Source organism: Nelusetta ayraudi, unplaced genomic scaffold (genome assembly GCF_046127955.1).
Source record: "Nelusetta ayraudi isolate G7.1 ecotype Tasmania unplaced genomic scaffold, CSIRO-AGI_Nayr_v1 ptg000004l, whole genome shotgun sequence".
NCBI classification, from domain to species: domain Eukaryota; kingdom Metazoa; phylum Chordata; class Actinopteri; order Tetraodontiformes; family Monacanthidae; genus Nelusetta; species Nelusetta ayraudi.
The window spans coordinates 11,948,336-11,970,547 of NW_027466054.1; the positions used below are offsets into that span (position 1 = coordinate 11,948,336).

A 22,212-nucleotide genomic window follows, 5' to 3' on the forward strand; every position below is an offset into this window, starting at 1 on the left:
CTCTCCCAGCTGTCATAGGGCAGAGGCAGGGTGACACCCTGGACAAGTCGCCAGTTCATCACAGGGCCCCATTATTATTATTATTATTAGTAGTAGTAGTAGTAGTAGGAGTCGCAAAATAAATCTGGCAATCCAAAAGTTAAACAAATTACCTTTTAACTTTAGCCTCTTTTGGTAAATATGTATAATAATAATAATAATAATAATAATAATAATAATAATAATAATAATAATAATAACATGCATTATTCTATCGAAAGGTTTATTAATTTTCTATCTGGAGGTCAACATTTATCCACAAATGAATACTTTTCCAAATCAACATCTCATATCACCGTCTGTTGTTAAAAGCTGTTGGAATACAAGGTGTGGGCCGTTAAGTTGCGTGCCCTCAGTCTTTGGTGCTTCCACAGACAAAAGAGCTCAGTGATCTGCTTTGAATCAAGAAACTGTTGCCACCTCTGTGGCTTCCTGCTTGTTTTTCCATTTGTTTTCCAGACATAAGTTGCGTGGGCAGCACTTTCCTCTGCTCACATACGTCCCCCGAACACACCTGAGAGTGATCACGGCGATCGAAACTCCATGCATGCTAAATGTGGCTTGTGAGAATCAACACGCAACAAACAGGGATCATGAGCAGAATGTTAATGTCAGGGACCCATCCAATTTCTTTCTTTCTTCCTAGTAACATACATGGGTGCCAAAGGGGAACTTCTTCTCTAAGTGGTGAAAGTGTTGAAGTTAAACCAAGCTGTGCGGCTCAAAGACTCTTGGGAATCACTCTTTGTCTACCGCGCAGAATTCCAGCGTACCTGAATGGATTATTCATTGTGAATGGAAAAAAAAAAAAAAAAAGATTCGGTTTTGGATAAGTAGGTCATCTTATTCACAGTTGCGTCTCATCTGGGAGATCACCAATAGCAGCAATATGTATAATGATTAGAAGCCGTGGTGGTCTCTGCTCTCCCTCTCACTGTGTCTCTGCTTCTTATTCCCCTCACACAGAGACCCATTTATTTCCCCCTCTGTCCATGTGTGCCACACCATTCTCTCCCGCCCTCCTGCCGCCTCGTCTCTCTCTCTCTCTCTCTCTCTCCCCAGCATGTCTGTGCTGCCGCTGCCTCCTAACTCCAACGCCCTGGTCTTTTTTTTTAAATACATTTTTAATGGCATAATGATTATATGCTATTCCTTTTGTGGAAAACCCGACAGTAACACGGGAATCAATTCCTTTTCCCTGTCCTAATGATGTCAGGAAACATGGTGGGGCGGCCCGTTGACCTTGTGTAGGCTCTGAACACTTAGATCTCACGCTAAACTACGGCTCCACCTTATTTTTAAATTTAACTCTTGCAGCCGCCGTCCGCAGCGAAGCCGGGTTCCTGTTGATGCTTCCGACGCCTCTCAGGTGTCAGTCTTAATTTGGGAACAGTGCACAACCCTTTAGCTCAGACAGCGGCGGGGATGGTGAGCGTGTACCCGGAGGCGAAAGAGGAATTGCGATGTGCCTGAAACACATATGTTTGCCTTTCAGGTCAAAAATGGGTTTGGACAAAGAGCCGGGCTTAATTCACCTGGAAACCAGCATCTCTGAAGGACGTGAGTAATTGAATTCTGAGTTCAGCACTCCATTTTCCTGTGCTTTTGTACTGTATTGGGGGCATTGTGTGAAAGTGGCGAGGAAACGGGGGCTGGGTGGACGGTCGTCGTGAAAGGTAGCGCATGGGGACAGCAGGGGGAAAGTGTGGGGATGCACAATGACAACGGAAGGGGGAAAAAAGTAATGCATATATTAGGAGGCTTCTGAAAGGTAGGGGATTTATGTCAGCGGGATGAAAAAATATCACTTATACTCCTGAATGACAATGAACACCGAGATATGGGGATTGGTGAATAGGGTTTGACTTTATTTGTTTACCCAGCCAGTGTTTCCTGCAGAGAAATGTACTGACGTTGTGAAAACATTTAACTTCAATTTTTAATTATTCTGAACTTACAGGTCAGAGTCTAAAACCATGTGAATGTGCTTGTTTCTTGTGATTGTGCAATGCCACTTTCAATCCACCACACGAGTGACGGGGGGGACTCAAGTTCAAATGAGTCACTCACCAAAGTCAAAAGCAAAGGTTCGAGTCATTTGAGCCGCCGAGTCGGTCAGACCAAGTGACTTGGCCTGTGCAGAAATGCATATGCCCACACAAGCTCCACCCACTAACACTCCCCACAAATTAATATAAAACCACTGACAGGAAACTGAAAAATGATGCATTTCACTGGGGCGGGAAAACTGAAAGATCAATATTCCTCAACAGGGAAACATTTAATTTGTCCTCTCTCCAAAGTGAGGAAGGCCTTCATTCATTGTGTGAGTGGAGCCAGGCAGCTGTGAGCAGCTGAGTGATTCATTCATTTACTGCTCATCCCCACTGCAGAGAGGTAAATATAGAACTCATGTGGGAAACCTGAGCTGTTGGTTTTCCAATGGGGCTAATACAGCAATTAGCTTGATACTTAAATCCAGATGTTAGATGGAAATCAGACACGTTGTGACATGTTGTCCGGCTGGCAGTAGCTGGCGACGAGGCGATAAAGGAGTTAACGTAGATGAAGAATCCTGGATTTGAGTTTTGACGATGATGTGTTCACTGACTCACTTGTAGCGCCATCACAGTGAAACAGGGAAACTGCAACAACACTAGAGGGGTGTGGTTGGATCTTGCCCCCCCTAACCCTGCAGATTTAATCCCAACTGTTGCCCTTTTAACCTGAATCTATTCAATGGTTAACACATCGCTTTCTTGCGCTTCCGAGCCTCCAAAGTTCTTTAAGGCCAAGGGCAGCAGATGCATTCATACGTCGGGATGCGATCATACAGCCGTGCGTCGAAAACGCCGACTGTGTCAGATGTGACGGCCGGCCAGCCTGCCGACTGCCGCTATTGATCACGCGCGGGAAGGGAGCTGACTCGTATTTAGCGGAGGCTAACACTTGGGGACAGGCTCTCTGCCGGCACGGCGATTGAAGGCAAAGAAAGCAATTGGCCTCTGCGGTCATCTGTCTTCCTCCGCGCACAGCTCCTCGCTTACCGGGACCACTTTATTGACACGAGTAATGCGAGGCGGCTGGGCTCTGGGTGAAGGCTGCCTTTCTTCATTGGCTAATACCGCCGCTGATGCCATGGCTTGACGTTTGTGTGTGTGTGTGTGTGTGTGTGTGTGTGTACGTGTGTGTTTGGGAGCAGAGGCGCTGTACGTCACCTGCAAGCTGCAGAACTGCTCGGATGCCAACAAGGGCAAACCATTCCCTGGCTACATTGACCCCAATTCTCTGGTGGTGCAAGATGAGTATGTGTTTGTCCAGGTGGGTAATTGTCCCGTTTCTTTGCCGGGTTGAAAGCATTGTATGAGGCGAACGAAAAAAAAAAAAAAAGTCAGCCCGGGATTTGTAGGAAAATCTTCAAGGTTATTGTTCGGAACAAGCTTTTAGTGTTCTATTGTGTTGCTGTGGTGAGACAAAAGAACGCGGAAACGTTTTCACTCAGCCATTCCATTACCTCAAGGTGTCGACTGCCGGAAAGCCAATCTACTACGTGTCGGCAAAAAGAGACGTCTTCACGCCAATGAAGTTGCCCAAGTACACGCTTCCAAAGGTAACTCGCATAAGAAAAAAATGGATTTTTCAAATATCTCACCAGCTGCGGCTCTGGTCTTGCCATGAGTCACGAGGGCATTGTAGGGTTTTTTAAAGTTTGAAGGTTTTCTTGCACAACAGCACTAGTGCATGAGGACATCGCCCACTCATCGTCAGCTCCACGCAGTGGCTGTCTTGTAATTTATGGGCAAATCAAAGCCAGCATGAACTCTTTCTGCCTTTTCCATGGCTAGTAAATTCACCACCTCGCTCGTCATGCCCTGTTGACAATTAAACATGTTTTATTCAATCAGGCCCCGGGTGCCCCGGCTGTTGTCTGCTCACTGAAAGGTGTCATTGGCCTCAGTTGGTGGTAGATGAAGCAGCGCAGCCTCGGTTGCCCAATCTCTGCCCAACAAGAGCGACAAAGTGTTAATGACTGTCGCATCGCCGCGGCTTAAACGTGCGAGTCGCGGAGATGAAGCCTCTCCTGGATGATTGGATATGATTAAAGCCAGTGGGAGATTTCGGAGTGGTATACAGTATACGCTGGGCGGAAAAGTTTGGATGTTTTTCTAAAGAGGTCCTGCTTTTAATTGTAAATTAAATCTTTGGCAAAATGTCAGCGGCAAATTACAGGAAATTTAGCCGTTAGAAGATTATCGGCTACGTTCATTTTGGAATAAATTATTGAATTTGAGTAATCAGAGACACACTGCGTACGTAAGTGCACTGATAGTAATACGATTTTTTATTAACTCCTCTATTTTTATCACAGGGATGTTGAAGAGTCGTCGTCATGAAAAGTGCTTTCATAGAGAAGAATGCATGCGTTTCTGATGCTATTAATTCACTTGTAACCTTCACCTGAAAGCAAAAACTCAAACAGGCTCTTCCCACAATGTGGCTGCTTCCCACAACGTGGCTGTTCCCGCAATGTGGCTGCTCCCCTCTCTGGCAGGAGCTGCACGTGATCAGCACGGACGAGAACCGCGTGGTGGCGGCCGTGCAGGAGTGGAACCAGAACGAGACGTACAACCTTTACGTGTCGGACACCTCGGGTGTTTACTACAGCCTGGCTTTGGAGAACGTGGTGAGCAGCATGGGCCTGGAGGGCAACGTCATGGTGGACCTTTATGAGGTGAGCAAACATCAACGGAGTACTAATACATTGTTGGTGTACTGAAGTTGATTTTTCAGGTACCTGTACTTTACTTGAGAATTTCCTTTGCTGGTGACTTTTTTACTTTTACTGCCGATATTTGTACACGAATATCTGCACTTTCTGCTTCTTAAATTGGAAAAACATGCTTGATACGTTTGTGTTTAAAATATACAAATTCTGCCCAAAGTAATTCACCCATTGCTTGAAGTGGAACTATTTGAACTATGCTGTTGTGTAGTTCAGTATGAAAGTGGATCATATTTGATAGGAAGATTATTTCAGTACCTCAGCTTTGGGGTCACTGTTCAGTACATTTTTGGTACAATGAAAAATAAATTACATTAGCTATTGTTATGAAAAGTGTAAACATATAAGTATAACAACAAATTTATTGTTTTCATTTACAGCAAAAAAATGCTTTTCTTTTTACTCAAGTACATTTCCTGCACTTTCGTACTTTTAATTGAGTGAAGGAGTTGAATCAATTTGTTTACTTTTACCAGAGTACAGAAGTACAGAATGCGAATACTTTTGCCGCCTCTGTTGCAGTGTTACCCCTCTTCTTCCTCGAATGACGGTATCAAGTGAAGGTTCGCCTGACGAAGAGCCTGCCCGTAACTTTACCACCAACGCTGATCAATATTTCAGAAGTGGGGATGATGAAATGTGCTTGCTTTTGTCATTTTGGAGAGAAACTCCGCCGCTGTCGTGGGCCACACTGTCTTTTAGAGCACATTGTGTGAATACGAAGCATCTCCAAAGCGCTGACATCAACAAAGTCTCTGTGGGGATTGTGCCAAGGATATAGATTTTTTTTTTGAGATTATTTCTTTCCTTGTTGAATAACGGCAGATATTACCAGACAAAATGCTTCTAATCCAAAGAGTAGGGAAGAAAAAGGCAGCAAAGTCTGCGGAAGGCAGGCAGGCAGGCAGGCAGTTGGGCGCCTGGACGTTTACGGCATCACCACACACTCGATGTGGGAAAAGATTAGACTCTTGATGATGCCGCTCGTGCCTTGATGTGGCCCCACTGATAGAATCGTGTCTACCGTCTTGATTGGGGTCTTCACCCAAAACACGGGATATTCTAAATCCCCCCCCCCTCCGCCGGAGATGAAAGTATCTGTCAATTACTAAAGTGCGCTTCCACCGCTTGATGAGAGCGTCCCACAGTCGATCAAGCGTCCCCGGAGCTCTTCCTGCCCGCTGCCAGCGCAAAGTCACAACCGCTTAAGACGCGCATTGATTACTCAAAAGGTCCCCAGTCGGACCATCATTTCCCCACTCAGTGGTTTTGCAGTGGAATACGGAATAAGTGAGGCACGATCGGTTTGGTTCCGTGAGCTCCTCTCCTGTCCGGTGCCGCAGGTGGCGGGCATCAAGGGGATGTTCCTGGCCAACAAAAGGACGGACAACCAAGTGAAGACCCACATCACCTACAACAGAGGCAGAGACTGGAGGCTGCTGCAGGCCCCCAGCAAAGACCTGAGGGCCAACAGCGTCCACTGCGTGCTGGTGAGCGTTTCCTAAACCTTTTTTTATTTTATTTTATTTTATTTTCTGATGCGTTCCCCTATCAAAGGGAGAGCCTGCAGCAGTGAAAGGCCTGAGCTCAAAGGGAGCAGCGGCCGCCAAAGCCGAGCGCTCTGAGGCTGCTGAGCCGGAAAGGTCAGCCCTTTTTCTTTCCGATTCCGCCCAATAGGCCGACGTCGCATTGGGCGGAACACGGAGGAAAAGGTTTGTCCGCCAGAGCGACCTCACTCCCGGCTGAGTTTTGAGAAGTACATATTATATGTGTAGTACGTGCAAAAATCATTTCCTGGCTTGAAGTCAATGCACCTATCACCACGCAGATGAGAGGGTCGCGCTCCTTATGTAAAGAGTTACGCAACACCTGCCTTCCATCTGTGCCGCCGCCATGTGCAGGAAAGTGCTTCCTCTGAGGTCACCACCCAGCCTCACTCCACCGGAGAGGAGGCACTCGTAGCGAGAGACCTGCTCATCCAGAGCAGAGCAAGTAGCACAATAGTTTGAACGGATCAGTGAGACTGACGAGATGAAGGCACTTTCACCTGCTATTTGCCCACCCTTAAGTCTGCGCAGGTTTTGCTGGTTGTTTCTAATCCACCACAAGACCCATCCTGGCTTTCACCGGGTGGAAATAGTTACATCATGTAGCCACCTGTTGCCACACTAACCGACTGCTTTATTGGGTAAATTTTGCCGGTGCTATGTTCGTCATTGTGCGTTCAGGTACGCTATTCTGCAGACTTCCTAACCAACCATTATTTGAATTACTGTTGCCTTTCTATTGTCTCTGACCATACTGGCTTCCGACCGCTGACATCAGCAGGCATACAGACATTTTTCTCCACGCAGCTTTGGCTGTGTAGGTGATTAAATCACAGCAGCAGCATTAAACTGGGACAACAGTTTAATGCTGCTGTAATGTATCACGCTCCTTCCTCTACTTAAAGCCGTGCCAAAAAAAGCAGCTATCTCGCTAATGGTCGCTATTATGTTAATGTTAACATTAGCTGCTCTATTACTCATCTATGCATGGCAGCCCTGTGGTTTTATACATTCCAATGTTGTTTTCCAACCTCATATATTTCATATGGTAAAAGGGGGCTCTAGCGCACACAAGCTAAATAACAACAGCTGATGATAACATGTTGAATCTACCCAATAGGTTCTGCTCATGACAAAACACGCTGGGCTCCAGAAGATTTGCATTGCTGCTGCAAAATATTGGTGCACGCTGCGTCGAGACAGCTTTTGCCTGGACACTGCGTGTAAAAAAAAAAGAAAAAAATGAATCAGCGTCTTCCGTTAAACCAATTAGCGATGCAGCGGCGTGCCTTGCCTTCTCCCCATATTACACGGTCATTTGTCAGAAAATGTCAGGGTTTTAATAAACCTCTAAACAGCCTGTCACAACATGGCCCACGCCACTGGCATTTTGCTGGGTCATAATGAGAATTGTGTTGGTAAAGGTTAACCCAATCAAAATAAATGGTGCGACCAGCCAATGGGGAAATGGTGTTTGTGATAAAGCTGACGACGCTGGAGGGCTGTGCATCGACGCGCCTTCGACAGCTGCTTCACACCGGCGACTCTTTTGAACTTTTTTTCTTTTCTTTTTTTCCTCCCTTCCCTCCCTCGGCGCCATCGGCTCGGCTTGATATGTCTGGATAATTATTGACTTGGTGATTTCTTGTCTGCAGCCGTATTGCTCACTACATCTCCATCTCCACGTGTCTGCGAATCCCTACACATCTGGAAATATCGCCAGCAGGGAGTCAGCACCGGGGATCATCGTCGCATCAGGTGGGTGTGTGTGTGTGTGTGTGTGTGCATTGGGGACGGGGGGTCTGTCATGAGAGCCTCATTGTTTCTCTAGTCTTCAAGATCCGAGGGTTTTTTTTTCTCCCCGAAAAAAACAAAAAACAAAATAGAGCTCCTGTGGCTCTTTCAGATCTTTTTATGGTAATTAATGAATAAACTTGCACCAGGTGCTGAAATATATTTTTATAATTTCTTTTTTTCAGACTGAAGTTTCTAGGGTCATTAAACAGGCCTCCTGCTGATGTGTTTCATTTCTTATAAACTGCTTGCAGTTCAGTTCAGGTCAGTGTCTTTGGAAGGTACTGGAAAATGAGATGCGTCTGGTGGCATCAGACCATGATGGTCGGATGAATTCTGATTGTCTCCTTTAATTCAATTGAATTCAACGCAAAATAATTAAAAATACCTTCCTGTTTTATTGGCACTCAGCTCCTTTTGGCGTTTTTGGGGGGGTTCCTCCTTCCGTCCATGTAGGAGCAACATACAGTGTTAGGCTAACTGGAACAGACAAAGGACAACAAAACTCACTTAGACAAACAAAGCTAAAAGAAATCTGCCTCTTTCCGTCAGCTCGAAGTCTTGGCAGCGGACACTTTGCTTCACTGGCGTCTCCAATATTGCAGCTCTCAGCGCTGCGCTTTTCTCCGGACTTTGCTGCTCTTGCAGGTTTCCACTCTTTACTTGTGTTTCCGTTTCTTTTCTTTTTTCTGTCCTTGCCCGACATGAAGGTGCCTCCTCTGCCTCCTCTAAATGGGGCCTAATGAAAGGACGGGGATGGGGGCCTGAGGAGGGATGAGGGCTCCAGCTGTTTCATCCCTGCCGGGATAGATGCAGGAGAGAAACTCTCATCGACTCAGTGAGATTGAAACAAAGAATCAGAGGAATACGGAATCAACAACTCCCCCGCCAGTGTACTCACACCCCAGTGATATTTACACTGAATAGGCCGGCTTTGTCAATATCACATCTCCGCACACCTCAGGTGTCTTCAGAAGGCCAAGCTCACACTAAAAGCTTCAGCTGAACTTTTTTTTTTTTGTTGCAAAATAAAAACAACAACTACCAACTAAACAGGTTTTATAGATGTAAAAACCGAGCCGAGGTCTTAAATCTCCAGCGTGCATAAACTAGTGGGAGGAGATCTAGTCGTATAAAGCATGCAACATAAACAGCATGCCTCTCACTCCAGACTGAAGGCCAGTCTTCACAGCAAAAGACAGCCCTTGTTTATCTGATGTCCTGCTGCGGATAAGATGAGCTCACCGTCGTTAATAATGTCAGAGCGGTATATGTTGACGGTGACATTATTGACTGCTATCATATCGTATATATGAAAAAAGTCCAACAGAGCTCTGAGAACCGCTGTCAGAATTCAGATTTGATGAATGGATTTATTAAGGTGTGCTTAAGTGACATTTAAATTGTGTTGGTTTTTGGTCAATCCCCCTACGCAGCTGAAATCACTTTGATTTCAAGTCTGCCTGCCCACACACCTGTCATGTCTAGCTCTTATCTATAGATTCTTTTTTTCACATTCTAAAATCACTCAAGTTCACTTAAATGACAGCAAAACCAAGAAGTGACACCTGCTGGCTGCTTCTAACAGTTTGAGAGGAAGACTCAGAAGACATGAGGTACAAGGAATGACCGCAAGTCTGTCTGATGCTAAAGAGATTAGCAAAGACGCTTCAATAACTGGATGGTATTTTTCAATGAAAGGAGGAACCAATTGCAGGCCAAAAAGGCCTGTCTCTGTGGAAAGGGTGCTTCTGCTTTGCTTTGGACTGGACCTCTGGGACTAATGACAGACCAATGGGAGCGTCTGATGATGTTTTGATATGAAAAATGAATTTATCGACCCTGTGTCACAAAACAACCAGAAAGCTTGTTCAGTCATATCCCGTTTTTTTAAAATTGACTTTACCTTTTTAATGAATTTCTGATCAGCGGGATCTATAAAAGATAACTTTACTAGCTTGAGAAAGCCATGTGGAGTGCCAGGGTGGTGTAGGGCTCCCCCACAGGAAAACAAGTTTTTAGTTTTTTTGTAATCACCAACTGAAGCAAGTGAATGGGTTGTTTGAGTGTTGGGTGCTCAACGCGACAGACTGGTAACCCCTTCCACAAGACCGCAGCGAGGCGACGGCATTGACCGCTGGAGTTGAGCAGAGAATTTAAGAGATTTCCAAGCGGTGTTGTGTTTCGCTCCTAATGTGGGCCTTTTAAAGCTGAGTGTTCCTGGAGGAGTGCTCAGGGAAGGGGACAGACGTGCCGCTAAAATACCCAGAGTGCTCTCCAGCCTCTCGTCTAAGCACCTGGCACCAATTACAGACCCAATTAAACCAAATGACGGCAGTCTGCAAAGTATTAGCAAATCTTGTCTTAATATGATCGCGACTGCTGAAAGATGGCTACAGTAATCTGGATTTATTGGTTAATTTGGGAGTGTAGGCAAACGTGGCACTGCATGGGAGCAGCAGATCGGAGCCACTGGCAATTAGAGCGCCAGTCTGGAGCTGCTGGCTCCTGCTCGCCCACTTCAGGCTCAGAACGGTCTTTCGCAACTCTGGAATTTATTTGATCTCCTATGTATTTGCTTTCTTCGATCTGACGTGTATTGTAGCTTTCTGTCTTGTTAATGTCTGTCCCCTCGCAGGCTGCATTGGCTCCGAGCTGACCACCAGCAACAACAGCGCATACATCACCTCAGATGCAGGGAACACATGGAGACAGGTGAGAGGACTCTCAAGAGCCGGAAGACTTGCTCCTGTCACACAACAAAGTTTTTAAAAATATGTTTATGTTTGACATCCCAACTGTGATAATGTAACATTACAGAAAAGACATTGGCTTGTCTAAAGTCAGTTTTTGCCCTGTCAGTAATGTGAGTGTCTATAGCCTCTGTTCCACTAAAATTAGCGGGATGACACCATGTTTTTGGACGCGGGACGTCGCGGAAGCAATCGGCATTGAGTTCCGTGTCCACGCACCAAACCCAGCGGGGTGTCCCCCCCCTCCCCCGCCGGCAAGCTGCACCCCCTCCGCTTTCACCGCTGCGTGTCTGCTGACGTCATCGCATGATGAAGTTCTACAGAATTCAAGAGTCTGGCGGTGGCCAGTGTTCTTAGTTGTTGGTCACTTTTGGCTGCAGTGGAACGATGACATCGTTGCTGCCAGACTTGAAGCGGCGCGCACCTCCGCGGCCGCTTCCCGCCGTGCAGCGATTGTTTCGGCGTCTGGTCCATTTTGTGCCCGAGCAGCGGGCGAAACAGCCCGAGGACAATGAACAATTACCGAGCGCTGATGGAACGTGATCGAAAACTTTTGCATCAGTGCTTGATATACGCCGCGACTGGCGCGATATTATGATTTAGCGCACGTTACGCTCAACGTCACCCCGTGCGGCAGGTAAAAAAGGTGGTGTTGTCCCGGGTTTACAGATTCCACCGCATGCCGATTAGTGCGGAGCTGATCGGAGCCGATTTTGGCCCGGGTCGTTTGGTGAGCAGATTCCACCGCCACCAAATGCCCATTATTTAAAAAAAAAAAAAAAAAAAACACGTTTTTTGGGCAGTGGAATTGGGGCTTATCTATCTATCTATCTAGCTAGGCTAAATGCTATTTGGAGAAATAAAATAGAAACTCAATAGAAACTTTAAGTCAACTAAATGATCAGATGAGTACTCTAGCTAACTAGCTAAACAGCCTGTTTAGCTAGCTACTCGCCAAAAGCGATGCAGCTGTTACATCTACTCAAGCCACTTGATTATTTACATGATTCCGCACGTACAGCTGACCTCCTGTAAACACGCCTACCAGCGGCATGCTTCCTTTTTAGCGCTGCACCCTCGCAGCAGAGAGTAATTTTGTTCCGCCACTGAATCACAGCCACTCACTCCACCAAGCGTAATGTATTAAGTGACCTGACATCCTCTCAGCAAAAACACCCGCCTCCTCTTTATTCACGCCCCCTGATTCAATCAACCACGCGTGGGTTTTAATCCACTTTTGAAAAGTCCATAATCAGATGTAATCCTCGGAGTCATTTGGCTGTGTGGCTGCGTGCTGAGCCACGGCAGGAAACCTCCACCCCCCCCCCCCCCCACTTGATCCTGGCATTTTCCATTTATCGCTCTTTGTTTCTAATCACAGCAGAGCAGAGGGAAAGAAAATGATTACCAGATACCTGAAGAAGGATTTGTTTTTTATTGTTTTTTTTTTTTCCCCTGTGGTATACGCTGTGCCTGTGTGTATCGAATAGCAGCACTAAAGTCTGAGCAGTGAGCGAAAACCGTGACTGCATGGAGAATTCTGCGCGTTGTTGAGAGCTCTCTCCGTCTCTGGCATCCGTCTCCGCAGATCTTTGATGAGGAGTACGCCGTGCTCTATCTGGACCAGGGAGGAGCCCTCGTCGCCATAAGACACACTCCACTTCCCATCCGACACCTGTGGTGAGTCATTATGATGGAGGGACGCCATTTGTCAGAGCATGACTAATTCCCTCCGAGGGGGCTCCGGTGTTTGAGTTAGTCAAACAGAGGCAAATGAGTTTGTCTGCGAGTAGCGGGGCGGGGGGGCGCTACTATCTTGTCTTGTGTGAGCGACAGCTGCTTTGTGTCCTTCGCAGGTTGAGCTTCGACGAAGGCCGTCAGTGGAGCAAGTACGCCTTCACCAGCACGCCGCTGTTTGTGGACGGCGTTCTGGGAGAGCCGGGCGAGGAGACGCTCATCATGACGTAAGTGGCGCACAAAGGAAAAAAGAAAAAAAGAAAATGGTGATATTACAGACGTCAGTTCAGAGACGTATTATGCAGCAATAGAGTGAAGCCCTTGTTTCTGCCCAGTGTGAGTAAAAAGGCTCCACATTGTGCCAAATTCACCTCATCAACTGCAGTAGCTGCCTTTCCTCTGTGCTAAAATGCTCACTCTTAGGAATCAGCCCTTTGTGATGTCACACACCGCCAGCCGTGCGCGATGATCTCCAACAGCTTGCAGTGGCTGAAACGTGGAAATGAGTTCTGTCAGTATTATACATGAACTTGAGCCTGTCTGTCTGTGAACCCCACATCTTAGAAAGTTTGCGGCAATTCCGCCCTCTATGATGTCACAAAGGGAGGTAGGAGTAATTGACAACACCCACAGCCAGGTGAAATTGTCTTATTTTCTTCTGCTTTGCAATCAGGTCAAAGAACATAACAAAGTTTCACTTTAGTAAGAAACTGAGGTTTTATGGTGTGAACAAGTAGACAAAGTGGATGTTTTTGTATAATTGTATAATTAGCTATTGATTGATGGCTGCTGGAGTTTGACGGTAATGAAAAGTGAAATCCTTGCTCAGTCCTTTAACAAGGGGCCGAGCAACAGGCAGAATCTCCTTCGTCCCCTTCCACTATGTTGCCAGTATTCTATAAACATTTCTGTGCATTTAATGAGGCCTTTCTGTGTCTGTTTTGCGCCTCCAAATGAGTGCCTGTGCGGTTTGCTGTGGGAGGCTGGAAGTTGCTATGACCTTTTACAAGCCGCCGTTGTGAACCTCCACCTCCAGTAGCTGCCTCGCTCCGTTCTCACCGCGTCGTGTTTTTTTTTTTTTTTTTTCCCTTTCAACAATTTAAAATTGATATCTTAAGAAAGAGCCCAAAACATCAAACCTGACTGTCTCCGGATCATGATCACAGGAGATCAGCGCTCAGGCAGCCTGCGACAGTGCAGCTGTACTTTGAACAAAGTCATGTTAAAGAAATACCCCCCCCCCCCCCACTTCCCCAAATGAAAAAGAAAAAAAAAAGAAAATAAGTGATTACAGGAGATGCTGAGAAGCAGTTGTTGTTGTTTGTTTTGGTTTTTTTTTTACCCCCTTTTCCTTTAACAGCATTAGAAATGTGGGCAGTGCAGCCCAAGTGTGCAAATGGCTGGATTTATGAAGATTTTCTTTATTCTCCTTCACATGTATTATTAGAGCGGCCCTGCGCTGCGGTTGCATGCATATGCTATGACACAGCACTCTGTTGCGCTCCGACTCTCTATCGGCTCCGTTGCAGTGGTAGGTTTAGGGCTCCGCGATGTTACTCAAGGCTTTCCGCAGACGTCCCATCAATGTTTTATGACACCTGCCACTAATGACAGACTGACAGTCGGCTCTGTAGTCGGCTCAACGGGAGAGTGATGGGACGCAGCTGGAGAGGCCGACAGGAAGTGAGAGGTGGGGGGGTGTGGGAGGGGCGACCGAGCGGCACTCTTGTCAGGCGGCAAAAAAAGAGAAAAAGGGTGTAAAGACGAGGCAGGGCTGGCACGGAGGATCAGTTGTGGACCAGCTGCCAGGCACGCCATCCGTCCTCGTGCCGCCATCACGCACGCTTTCCTTATCACTCTGTACTCATTTTTACATTAAGCGCCCGTCGCGGCCGAGCACCACGGCAAATTAGTCGGCGGGTTGATTGTGATAAATACGCTGTGGTAGCGGCAACGGCGAGAGGCTGGGAAGGGGGCGTGCCCCCTGTGGGCAACGCCCACTCGATTTGGCCCGGGGGCTGGAATGTGAGAATGGTTCGTCTCCCTGTGCTGCGTCTTCGCAGTCTGGTTTCTGGAACGCTGAAAGCTTTCTGAAGGACTCAACATTCTGTGTTGTCTTGGTGTTGCTCTGTGAATCTTTGAAAAACTCCACTCGCTCCAGCAGTGTTTCACACCTACTCATGTGTCAATTAGCCACTTGTCCCTAGGTGAAGTTGGACTTGTTCTATTTCTGCAACTGTCCAACTGTGCAAATAAGCACAACAACACAAGTTTGTGCTGCTGAGTTTTGTTAACGGCTGTCATGAGCTCCAAACCCAATTCCAGGTTGATCAGAAATGTAATGCTGTGGTCCACTTCATTCTAATAATAGGAACAATAGTAATAGTAATAGGACTGTTATCAAGTAGGTCCTCCTGGCTTAACAAAGCAGCAGAATCTGAGAAGCTACAGTTGTTTTTAGTATAATGTAACCATCCATCCATCCATCCATCCATTTTTCTGTGCTTATCTGGAATCAGGTGGTGACTCCAGCAGGATATTTAATATCTTCCTGCCTCCCAATTACTCTTTCCAGCTGCTCCTTGGGGACCCCAGGCACTCACAGGCCAGACAGTATATACAGTAAAATCCCTCCAGAGGGTCCTGGGCCTACCTTGAAGCCTTCGCTCCCAGTGGGCATGCCCAGAACACCTTTGAATTGAATCCTCCCAGAGGCATCCTAATCAGAATGCCCGAACCGCCTCCCCTGGCTCCTGTTGATGCTAAGGAGCAGCTGCTGCAGTCTGAGCCTCCTCTGGATCTCTGAGCTCCTTACCCCATTGTTAAGCCACTTGCAAAAGGAACCTCATTTCAGCTATTACAACCTTGTCCTTTTGGTCTCGACCCAATGCTTATTACTATCGGTGAGGGTTGGACAGAGCCTGTAATATCTCAGACGCTCTGCCTTGACTGTGCATCTGACTTTCACTCAATCCTCAAGTCACTCATCAACAAGACTTCCCATGGACCCACCACCTGCAAGGGATGACGTCGGGGCTGGGTACTGTGTGGGCTGGGTGTCATTAGGCAGCGGAGACACTGGGACTCTTTACTCCTGGTGGTGCAGATTGGTTTTAAAGAGACTTAATCAACTTTTAACCCACCGATCATCTTCCTTCATTTTGTGACGAAGGCAAAATGACCAACATCAAGGTAAAAGTACTAGCTTCACTGCTGCTGAAGCGGTTAGAATGGATCCTGCAGTAGCCACTGTTTTTATAAGGATAGCTTTTTCACATTTCACAAAGAAGAAAAAGAAGCAGTGCTGGGTTTTTTTCTTTGTGAAAAAAAAACATATTTTTGCATAACTAAGTTAAAGTATTTGCAACATGGACTGTCCTGCAATGGTGAGGTGACATCATAGTTCTAGTGGTGCCGCTCAAAGTAGTAGAAAGCCTCGCGCTGTCGTTAGTTAGTTGACAGATGAAGGGTTCAACCAATGGTTGGACTTCCATTGTCATTTATGGACTTTTGTCTCTGCAAGTCAACAATGGGTTTGTACCAAAGTTACAGATAATATCCGATTACCTTCCCCACGTGCCTCCTGATAGTCTTCCACTCAAGGGTCATGAAGGGAAAACTGTCGTCTCCGCCCCCTCGTCATTATCCACAGTAGCTGTTTTGCCATTGTAACAAGCCGCCGTGTGGCTCTTTTCCAGGATCTTCGGCCACGTCAGTCATCGCTCCGAGTGGCAGCTGGTAAAAATAGACTTCAGGTCCATCTTCAACAGGAGGTGCACGGAGGCAGATTATCAGACGTGGCATCTCCACAACCAGGTATGCTGCATGCTGCCACACACACTGGAGGGGAACTCTGGATGTTCATGATTATGATTATGTTTTTGATGGAAATAGTTTGTTGCTTCTTTCAACTTCAGTCAATATAATCAATACCCAATTAGGACCTAAAAACCCACTTTGTAAAATTACAGGAAACCGGTAGGTATGAATGGAATTAGAAAAATCAATGGATGTTTTCAGGTCAATTAGCTCACTAAAATAAATTGTCTTTTCATTTACATTAAAACACTGGCTTTACAACTGGAGTAAAGAAAGATATGGGCTTTCTAACCATTAGATGGCTAAATCTTACATGCTGGACCTCCAACTGGATTTCTTTGAGTTTTTGCATTTTATTTCAGGTGCTGTTCATTTATTGACAGTGCTCTTCTTTTAAGTGCCTAACAGACAAAATTAATTTAGTGCCTAGTGCTATTTAAATACAACTTTGGGCAATGACGCTGCCAAAATCTCTCAATAACGTCTGTTTAAATGGCTGCAGCTGGGCCCTTCCACACCAAGGAGTTTATTTATTTATTTTTTTTTAACCTATTCCCATTTTGTATTTGGCTCTTTGTTAAGACGTTAGAGGACACGGTGACGTGCGCATAGATTGAAGACACTTGAAGTTAATTGGAGTACATAAATCTGGTGCTTCAGGTAATCCACAGGGAGTCATTTCAGACAAAGCCTTCATAACCGATGTCAGCACTCTGAGACGCAACTCCATTCTGCTGCGTAAACAATGTCCCCGAGGAGGATTAAAGTTTTCATTTAATGGGCGATTAATCCAAAGTAAGATGTCAGTGGCTTCGGAATAAAAAAATAAGATCTGAAGACGACGGAGCGGCTGCTTTGATAAGTGAAGTCGGGGTTGAAGCGCAGGTTGGAATCCTGACCTGACTCGGGGCGGCGGCGTCGCCCGGCCAGACCGTGGCTGTGAAGTGAGCGTGGCGAAGCTCTCTCAGTTCGATAAGCAGGCGCTGCGGGTTCCTGCCTCTCGGCTGTGGAGTGACTCTGCTGCCCCCTCCCTGCATAAATTAAACCCGGCAAGACAACCTCCCAACCTGGCCGGTGCTGAAACTGAGCCAGAGACTTAGAGCGCCCCTTTATTCAGGCCCCGGGCTGCGTAATTGGCTACGACGCCCATATGCTCGGAGCGGCCTTGTGATCAAAACATATAGCATGGAGGGTGACACAAGTCCAAGGCAATTATGGCAGGAACCTGCCTAAATGAGATACAGGAGGGGCCGGCCTGCTGCACAAACTCAGCCAGGAGAGCGTCTGCACCCTCAATCAGCATGGAAAGTTTAGGAGCTGGGCGCGCGCGTGTGCGTGTGCGCGTGCGCGTGTGCGTGTGCGCGTGTGCGTGTGCGCGTGCGCGTGTGCGTGTGCGGGTGCGTGTGTGTGTGTGTGTGTGTGTGTGTGTGTGTGTGTGTGTGTGTGTGTGTGTGTGTGTGTGTGTGTGTGTGTGTGTGTGTGTGTGTGCGCGGACTTGTGTCCGACTTTCGCATTCCGTATCAAGGTTAAGTGTGTAATATTTGGAGATCTTGAAGAAGAAACAGCAGCATCAAGCGATGACACTTGAGATTGCAGCCTCTTTCACTCTTCTGAACTTGCCAGTGAACTACAGTGGCCTGCGCAGCCCAGCCTTGCTTGATACCCCGTCCAACATCTTCTTTGTTAGTTTTTTTTGAAGAGCGTTCTTCCTTAGAAATATGATGGCAGTTAATTAGGAGCAACACCCTTGATCTATGTATATTATTACATATACATGAAAACTGTTCTATTATTATTATTATTATCATTATTATTATTATTATTATTATTATTATTATTACATATTATTACATACATACAATATTTTATTGCACTGCGGTTATATACTTTTAACAATGCAATGATGGGAAATATATTAAGCTTTTAGAAATATAAACATTTTAAATCAAAACAAATATTACTCACTGGACCTTTAAAGCATCTCACTACTGACATCTAATACACCGAGACAGAATGTCCCTGTAATAGAAAAAGAGCAGCGCGCGAGAAGCACTGGAATGGGTGTGTTTTGCTGCAACTCGGTCGGATTTCATTTGCACCTCCGGCACGCAGCCACGCGGCTAAAAATGGATCCGCCGGTGGTGAGCGCATTTGGTGCGTCTCAGCGTCACCAGAAATAAACCAGTAAACAAAACAGACACACAAAACAAGGAGGAAAGACGGAGGAGAACCGTCGTGCCGAGCAGCTCGCCGGTGTGACTCTTCACGACACGGCCGGAATCCCGCAAACGCTCCAGGAGCCGTAACGCACAGCAGGCTGACTGAAAGTACAGCAACAGCGCCACCCACGCACACACACCCACACACACACACACACACACACACTCAGCGCGATGCACACACGGCTGCTTTGCACAGTGTAAATCATTTATGGTGGTGAGCAACAACAGCAGCTCATTTTTATACACTGTTTTATTTTTTATTTTTTATCTCTCTCTCTCTCTCTCTCTCTCTCTCTCTCTCTCTCTCTCTCTCTCTCACACACACACACACACACATAACGCACCCTGTGTTCTCTGCTCCGCCTCTCTCGGATGGCCTGCAGGGGGAGCCGTGCCTCATGGGAGTGAAGAGAATCTACCGGAAGCTGAAGCCGACCTCCAGGTGCGTGATGGGGAAGACGTACTCCGTGTCCATGACGTCGGGCCCCTGCGACTGCACAGAGGCCGACTTTGAGTGGTGAGTCGGCCGCTTTTCTTTTAATCTTTTTTTTTTGTTGTTGTGTGTACTAATTTTGGATCCCTGTGATTTGTTTTTGAGCCTCACTCAGCTAATGGGGTCACTCTGAACCATTCAGAGCCCTCGTGGACGGTGGGAAGCAAAATAAGGCTCGGAGTCACAAAAAAGAAAAACCTTTTGGGTTTGCTGCCGCCCAAGTGAGACCCCCCCCCCCCCCCCCCCCAAGTCCGCAGAGCTAAGGAATGAACTGACCCGGGTTCAGTTGTCTGGGATGAGCTGAGCAGCGCCGTTTTCACCAAGTCAAAGATTACAGCGGGGTCGCCGGCCCCTTATTGTTCAACAGGACCGGCAGACTGTAGGGGCGGGCTGTGAAAAATGATTTCACTGCTTTTTAATGCATTTTGCGCGGCTGCTGGGGGTCGTGTTTTCCTTGCAGGTAACCTTTGGGGGGCACAAGGAGGCCGACGCTGTGAAATAAACCGAGATGGATGCCTTCAAGTGGACGGAGGAGGGGGGAAAAAAACCCAAAACAACTTCGTGCAGCGCAGCATGAAACAGCCGAGATTCACTGATGAACTTGCAAAGAAAACAAAACAAACAAACAAAAAGAGCCCAGACAAAGCAGTGCTAGGAATGGAGTTTCCAGTGTTCACTGTGGTGACATGACAGTTGCATGGTTTTACTGAAATGCAACAGAGCCAGACAAATAAAAAAGACACATTCTGTCATATTCATTTATCAATCAGCAACAATAAATGACATAAATGTCCTTTTTGCACAAGGTCAATGTCAGATTTTTAATTCAGATATCCGCCAACAACCAAGTCTTTTTTTATGCCAGCATTCAAATATACATATACAATATAACTGATAATATTATAATAATACATATATATATACATATATATATATATATATATATATATATATATATATATATATATATATATATATATATATATATATATTTATATATATATATTTATATATATATATATATACATATATGTATGTATGTATGTATGTATGTATATATATGTATATATATATATATATATATATGTATATATGTGTGTGTGTGTGTGTATGTATATGTATATACATATGTATATTTTATAATATTATCAGTTTATCATCATCTCCGACATGGAGAATCCACAGCTGTGGGTGCATTCGTCCGCATGCTGAAATTAAAATGTCATCGGCAATAAAATAGAAATGGAAATAATGCGAGTGATAAAAATACATAACAGCAGATCAGTTTTAACCGCAGGCTTTGTCAGGGGTTTGGCGACGGCCACGTAAATCGCAGCGGTGCATCTGGAATATTAGACAGAGATATTAAACATAGACCTCTTCTTCTTTTTTTCTATATATATATATATAGCCGGTGTGGATAAACAAGATTTATCATCACTGGTAACTCTCTGATGAGAATTAAATGTGGAGGAGCTTTGCAGGTTCTCAAGAAGGCTGTTGCTAAATGGAAACCAGGCCGACGCCTGAACTTGTAGCTATCCATTCATGTGTGTGTTTGTGTGTGTGTGTGTGTGTGACTGCTCAGCTCCCGTTTGAATTATCAGCGGCGTGAACCTTTTTTTATTCCTCTCCTGCTTTGGTCCAACATCTGCTGGTCTCCTGAGTGAAGCAGCTCTCGGAAGAAGCGCCATCAAAACCATAAATCACAAAGCCTAATAGCTTCCATTAACAATCGCAACACTTTTGCATTTGTGCGCGTGTCGCTCTAATTGGGCCAATTTGTCCCCATCATTTTGGGGGACGCGGCTGCGCTCTGCCTTTTAATTTGTAGGACAAACAACTCGTGAGCCGCGTGCGTAAGGCGGCGGAGCGGTGCCGAGGTAGCAGTGTCTGGTGGCGAGTCCTTAACAAAAGCACGTTGAGATTATTTATGATTCCAGATTGCAGATGCAACATTCAGGAGGTCCCAGGCTGCTGAGAGCGTTCCGTTTTGTTTGGAAGGCCTACTTGTGATTTCTATGTAAAGCCATGTGTTATATTTGCATATGCGTTCATTGCTTTTGACCATTTAAACGACTTCCTGGCATATTCATTTGGCAGACGGTCAGTAATTGAAGCGTTCACACTGCAGGTGCACCGGATTACACTCCGCCATTAATGCAACAGCAGCAGGGAAGAACGTGGTGTTGTCTCTGGGCTTGCGTGATGCAACGGAATTGAAAAGTGCAGTTCTGAGGCTGATTGTGATTCATCGCACATGTTTAAGAAAGTTATTGTGTAATTATGACTTTGGCACAGAAATGTTGAAATTGTTTGGCCTCATTTTTTACCCTTCGGCCATGGAACCCATTCACGAGAGGCACCGGTTGAATTCTGACCCCTTGTCTCTCTCTTCACTGCACGTCATGCTGTCAGTCTCCTCCGCCGGTCTTAGTTCAGCAGGTTCGGGCCGGACTGTGCTTCTCCGAACGCCTGAGTGTTTGTCAGTGTCGGCTCTGCGCTCCCCTCAACTGTTTGCTTCCCTCTTTCCGCTCCAATCGGTTGCAGCGATTACGGCTTCGAGAGGCGCACCAGCGGCAGGTGCACCCCGGCCTTCTGGTTCCATCCGTCGTCCATGTCCAGGAGCTGCACCACGGGGATGACCTTCCTCAACAGCACTGGGTAAGCAGGCGGCAGCCAGACCACTCGCACGCTCCGAGTTGTGTTTATTTTATATTATTTGCATTTAAATGGCAAAATATTTGGTACTTTAAGCGTGGAAGGCTCTGGCAAATTCAGATATTCTGCCTTTTCCTACCTGCTACAGTAGCATGAATGAAAGTAGAAGCCTCCAATACAAAGTACGGGCTCTGACCAAAGACTCATAAATCAATTTTCCTCAAAGAGAGACCGGAGCCTGCACCTGTCACGACTGCATTTGAAGCAGACTCCTTTCCCAATCCTCGCGTGCACGCGACTCGTTAAGAGTTTCAGATGTTTGTTCTTTCAGGTGAAATTTCTTAAGAGGTGAAAAAAAAGAAAA

At 46.2% G+C, this 22,212-nt stretch overlaps 1 protein-coding gene across 7 annotated transcripts in view; it reads left to right on the forward strand.

Moving 5' to 3' along the window:
- Window positions 1-22,212, forward strand: part of sorcs1 (sortilin-related VPS10 domain containing receptor 1) — a 130,691-nt gene that overhangs the window by 93,003 nt on the left and 15,476 nt on the right. For all 7 annotated transcript variants that reach the window (XR_012927771.1, XR_012927772.1, XM_076035219.1 and 4 more), the window contains exons 6-17: window positions 1,535-1,599; window positions 3,242-3,360; window positions 3,560-3,649; window positions 4,592-4,771; window positions 6,166-6,312; window positions 8,025-8,127; window positions 10,802-10,878; window positions 12,505-12,596; window positions 12,773-12,880; window positions 16,352-16,469; window positions 19,078-19,211; window positions 21,738-21,851. Coding sequence is in view for 5 of the 7 variants with exons in the window: in XM_076035219.1 (XP_075891334.1) it covers window positions 1,535-1,599; window positions 3,242-3,360; window positions 3,560-3,649; window positions 4,592-4,771; window positions 6,166-6,312; window positions 8,025-8,127; window positions 10,802-10,878; window positions 12,505-12,596; window positions 12,773-12,880; window positions 16,352-16,469; window positions 19,078-19,211; window positions 21,738-21,851 (1,347 nt within the window). In the remaining 2 variants the exon portion in view is untranslated. The remainder of the gene's footprint in view (window positions 1-1,534; window positions 1,600-3,241; window positions 3,361-3,559; window positions 3,650-4,591; window positions 4,772-6,165; window positions 6,313-8,024; window positions 8,128-10,801; window positions 10,879-12,504; window positions 12,597-12,772; window positions 12,881-16,351; window positions 16,470-19,077; window positions 19,212-21,737; window positions 21,852-22,212) is intronic.